Source organism: Galeopterus variegatus, unplaced genomic scaffold (assembly GCF_000696425.1).
Source record: "Galeopterus variegatus unplaced genomic scaffold, G_variegatus-3.0.2 Scaffold744, whole genome shotgun sequence".
Lineage (NCBI taxonomy): Eukaryota > Metazoa > Chordata > Mammalia > Dermoptera > Cynocephalidae > Galeopterus > Galeopterus variegatus.
This window is the reverse complement of record NW_007726855.1, coordinates 65,421-70,751: the sequence shown is the minus strand read 5'-3', so window position 1 is coordinate 70,751 and position 5,331 is coordinate 65,421. Positions and strand designations below refer to the sequence as shown.

At 40.6% G+C, this 5,331-nt stretch overlaps 1 protein-coding gene across 1 annotated transcript in view; it reads right to left on the bottom strand.

Moving 5' to 3' along the window:
* Positions 1–4,701: 4,701 nt before the first annotated feature.
* AARD (alanine and arginine rich domain containing protein) overlaps positions 4,702–5,331 on the bottom strand; it is a 5,391-nt gene continuing 4,761 nt past the window's right edge. The window contains 1 exon segment of the mRNA XM_008572010.1: positions 4,702–4,845. Within this exon segment, the coding sequence (XP_008570232.1) occupies positions 4,702–4,845 (144 nt within the window).

Sequence of the window (5,331 nt, the reverse complement as noted above, 5' to 3'; positions counted from 1 at the left end):
GACCGGGGTCTCTTCCCGCTCGGTTTTGTCGGCCTCTGGCTCAGGGAGGCCCGACATGTGATTTTTACCATTTTACAGCTAAGCAAACTAAACTACAGAAATGTTAAGTAACATAGTGAAAAAATGAGGAGCCAAGATTTCAACTCCATCATCTGACTGCAGAGGCTGCACTCCGACTGCACGAGGCACAGCCCTCAGCCGGCAGTGTCTGCCACAGCAGGCTGCCTCTAACATTGTGACACATAAAAGTTCTGAGTGATGCTCGTCTCCCTGTGAAGTGCAAATGTGCCATTTTCCCCCGGCTGCAGTCACAGTGTCGGTGGGAAGAGCACAGGGGTGTCCAAGAGTGACAAGAATTGCTTCCTGTCATCATCAAGGCTGCAAGATCTGGGACTGTGATCAGGGCAAGGGCTGGGACTGGAAGTGTCCACCTCCTGCCAGAGCACAATGATAACAGCATCCCATCATGCTGCCACGGGTGTCAGAAAGTCTCAGCGAGCCGAGGCGAGTGATGGAAGAGTGGTTACCTTGTAACAAGCAGGCAGGATTAGAACAAAACAGAGGTTTCTAAGTTAGAGGAATGTTTTAGGGGCCATTTCCTCTATCCCTCTCATTTTCAAATGAGACACAAATAAGGTGGAGTAATTTTCCCAAGATCACCCTACTCCTTTATATAAGATATGGGGCCTTTTCCAGGTGGACACAAGTAAAAACCTGAGGCATGTCCTCAATGAAGCCTTTTTTGTCTGGCTCTTGCAAAAAGCATCCCTAGCATTTCATACATGCTTCTGTTATAATTTCCCTTAAATACTGAATTTATTCACTTGGGCATGTGTCTCTCCCATTAGTTTGGGATAGTCTCAATAGGCAGACCACTTCCAAGCCCAGGTGTGACATTTGACAGCTCCACTTGCTATTTGGGTGGCCTGTGGCAAGCTGTATCACCTTTCCAATACTCATTCTCTTCTATAAAATGAGGAAAGCAATAGTTCCAACCTTACAATGTTGTTGGGACAATTAAGTTTTAAATGCACATAGCACCATGTGCCAAGTGGATTCAGGGGTTAGTAAGTAGCAGTTACCGTTCATTTATAGCTCCCTGCTGCTTATTCCCATGTTTGGTGAGTCGATTTATTGATCAACAGAGGGAACTCAGAGTCGACATCATAACAGAATGTTAGAGAGACATAAAGATTCGATGAAGAAAGACGCACAGGAAAAGGTCGAAGTCCAAAAAGGTGGTAAGGATCATATAAAACTAAAGATATAACAGAAAGAAACAAACGAAGCAGAAGAATCTTCACCATGAACTCTTTCTCTCAAACCTGCTCTGGGGCTTTCCAATATGGGTTCTTCAAAATTTAAATAAGACAGTCACCATTTTCACTAGCTTCTTTAGATAGACATAAAGAATTTAAAAGCAATTTGCTTTAAGTCATATAGCTGCTAAGTGGCAGAACCAGGACTAAATGCCCAGGTCAAATGACTCTCAAAACAGGTCCCACATGCCTATAAAATATTGTGAGGATTAAATAAGCTGATAAATGTGAAGTTCTTGGCACAACGGCTGGCACAGGAGTGGTGGCTGATAAAATCGCTAGTTTGATTTTTATCATTACATTTTGCCAGCCCTCTTGCACAGGTTCCAGCAGAAAAAGGTGATGCACTATTGCTCCAAAGGAAGAGGTGAAGCCCCCTAACTCCCCACTTTCATCAGTGCCAGGATCAGGAAGCAGCAAGAGGCACACACCCTGCCCCACCCCACCCCCACCCCCCACCAAGAAGCAGCAGCTGACCCAGGCCGCTGCAAGAGGCGTCCACCCACCTCAGAGTTCTATTGCCCAGCACTTGGTTCTGGTCAAACAAGAGGCTGCCAGACCAGAGGTAGGCAGGGTGACACAGATTCAACCCTAAAGCTAACCATAGTTCTCATCCAACTGAAACCTGCATTAATAACGTGGTCAAGGAGGCAGGAGAGGCAGCAGTGATGGCAGCAGCAGCAACCTTGAAGGCAACCAAGAGAAAAAGCAGCTGGCACTGGGGCTTTGTGCCAGACCCCAGGCCCAGAGGGATGCTGTCAATGATTCCAGTGGCAAATAAACAGGGCTGATGGCTGTGCCGGGGCCCTGCGCCCTGCCAGGAAGGGACCAGAGGAAATAGGGTTCTTGTAATTACACTGTGCAGGCTCAGCCATTGTGGGCATCCCCGCAGCAGCCTCTGATCTGTCCCAGGCTGGGAGCTGCAGAAGCACCTGTCACTGCAGAAGCAGTCTGGCAAGCAAAACAAAACGAGGAGCATGCAGGCCACCTGTAAAGGAATTTAATGCCTAACAACCTGTGCAAAGCTCCTGATTGTCATAATTAATTTGGCACCTATTCACCGGTAGGTGATAAACCAGTGCTGTATAGTGAAAGCTCATTTCCTGCTAACATGGTTTTATCCCCCACCCCCCAGTAATCAAAGCCGTGAGAAATCATGTCATTTGAAAAACCGAAGCCCCATATTTTCTTCAGAAAACTGTTTTTAATGTCTCTTCTTTGGCCCTCTCTTTCTCCACTATTGTTTTGAACATCTTACTTTCTTCAGCTTATCCAGTTACTTCTTCCCTGTTGTATAGTTTAGGTTATAATTATTCTCTCATTTTCCCCTCCAGCTGGCACCAGTTTGGTCCCTTCCATCTCATATATCTTTAAAATGTCACACTGTTGTTCTAGCTTATTTAAAAACCCTGGAAAGAGGGGGAATGTAACCACCGCCAGCACGTTCTCACATCCCTTAGAAAAGATTCCCTGCTGGTTTCCCATGTGCCACCACTGACAGGATGACAGTCCAGCAAGCTCACAACAAACAGCTGAGTGCTATTTCAAGGAAAAAATATGAAAACAATCATCTGGCTTCTGCTACTTCAAAAAAAAAAAAAAAAAAAGGCTAAGGATACCATATCAGAGCAGAAACAAAGCAAAAACATTTAACAACAATAGCATCCCATGTATCAAGCTCCCACAGTTTCATTTCCTCTCTTTCCAGGGTTTTTAATTTCCATATTGCACAGCTAAGTCACAGGCCAACTCCACTGATTAGGACTTTTATAAATAAGATACTTTTGAAACAAAGTGGTTTTTATTCTGTTTCTGCATCTGTCACCCCTAAAAGATACAATGATCCAAAGTTTATCACTGAAAGACAGAAAAAAAAAAGTGGAACAAAAATTTTACAACAAAAGAGTAGACTTAATTTTTTTTGTCTGAAAATGTGAAAAACAATAAATCCATTTTCAGAAGTTCTCTGACGTTTTCTCTGTTTCAATCCCAATATAGTACATTCTCAGTATAATCAAATTACTTACATGAATACTAACCAACATCAGCAATCTGTATTCTGCAAGGAACTAAGCTTATATAATAATTCCCTTGAGTATTTTCTAAACACAAAATCACAACTGTTTATGTTAACCTTAAAAATACACTTGAGAATAATTGTCTCAGCATTTATTTAAGTAGAAACTTTTTCAAAAAACTGATCACAAGGAACTCCAACTCTTTCCTCAGAAGCTCTATAAAATTAAAAAGAAGAAACAAACAAGAAATCTGTTTTACAAATATAATTTAAGATATCAGTCTGTATATTTACAGTCAGGAGCTCATAAGCAGAATATCTCAAAGAATCCAGTGGTCAGATATCAGGACTGCTCATCTGACAATGTCCTCTAAGTTGAACATGGCAATACCTCAGTTTTACAGAAGGAAGATATTAAGTACCACAGGGCTAGAATAATTTACTTATTATGAAGAAAAAAGTTAAGGACAAACTAAACTTGGTCCAGATAATTCTCAGATCCTCACACATATAAAACAACTTGCATTCGTTTCAAAAAGAGAAAGAGCTTGTCCCTTCTGTTCTCCTTTGCCTTCAAGAAATAATTTTTATTGTTAATTAAATATTAAAATTACATAAATTGTTAAAAATTAATTTTTATTTTTTCAGATAATAACCATTATGAATATCACTTAAATATGCAGCTACTTTTATTAACTTTATTTTTTGCATTAAAAAGACAGCACTTTTAGGGTATAGTTAGATATTCCAATTCAACAGTAAAAACCATTTTAACTCCTAAAAATTGAACAAAGGAATTGTATTAGTGAGGAATACTCATCTACTCCCCTAGTACCTGTTGAAAAAATCCTAAGGACCAACCAATCTGCCTACCTTGTTCTGAGTGACTATATGCAGGAAGGTGAGATATCCTTAACCACCTAAAGGGCATGACTGGAATCCAAGTAGAAGTAACGCTTCAAGAAAGGGGTTCGGGGGAGGCAGAGGTACTGAGTAGGCTACTGGACAGACAAACCAAGAATAAGTAATAAAGAGAAAAAAAAACACAAGCACAGATTCTGAAAGTTCAGGCATTGTCAGAAAGATAAGGTGACCAAAGATGGAGTACTAGAAGTCTAAGTTTTTCTTTTTACTTCTATGTCCCAGGCAAAATATTGAATAAATAACTTTAAAACTTGATAAAACATCAGTGTCTCTCTCTCCCCTCTCTTAGATGTTTTTTTGTCACTTCCCCTCGGCATCTGAGTTTTTGGTCTGCAAATTGCCCCTCACAGCTTATGCGAAGCATCCACAATGTTACTGTCAGAATTGTTTCAGAGTTGTCTATGTTGCTTTCAGGGTTCTGATCTTCAAGTGTGCATTTTCTTATTTCGGATTCACAGCATTATCCTCCAGCCTTTGAGATTCTGATACCATTTCCTGTTCATACTCCTCCTTCAATTGCTGCATTTTCATGTTTAAATCCAGTAATGTTCTGGCCAGCTGGCTGTTTTGCAAATGCATTTCTAGCTAAAAGTTAGAGGGAAAAAAAATAAGGATTTTTATTAGCCTGAGATACAGATCAAATGAAACTGCTCTGTGACTGCACAGGAGAAATAAGGACTTTGTAGGAAAGGAAAATAAGATATCAAGAAAGATGTATTTCTCATCTTATCCTCCAGTTCTGACTGTTTGCCCTGGCCATTAAACTGACTTTCTATACGACAAGGTAAAATCTGGATATATAAATAGCTTTTGAAATGGCCTTGAAATGAAAACAAAAATAGCTGATGCACAAAGCTGTCCATATGAAAAATACCTATGCACTGAAGGCTATTTTCCAGCAATGGCATGTAATCCACAATGAAATCATTTATCTTTATGAGTTTTCTGAGCCACAGGATAACTGCCTATGGCCACCTGAGTGTTCAGAATCTGGGCCCATTTATTTGATTACTTGTCATTTCAAGTTTTTAGGATTTTAAATGGCCTCCCTGCCGAGCAAAAACATTTAAC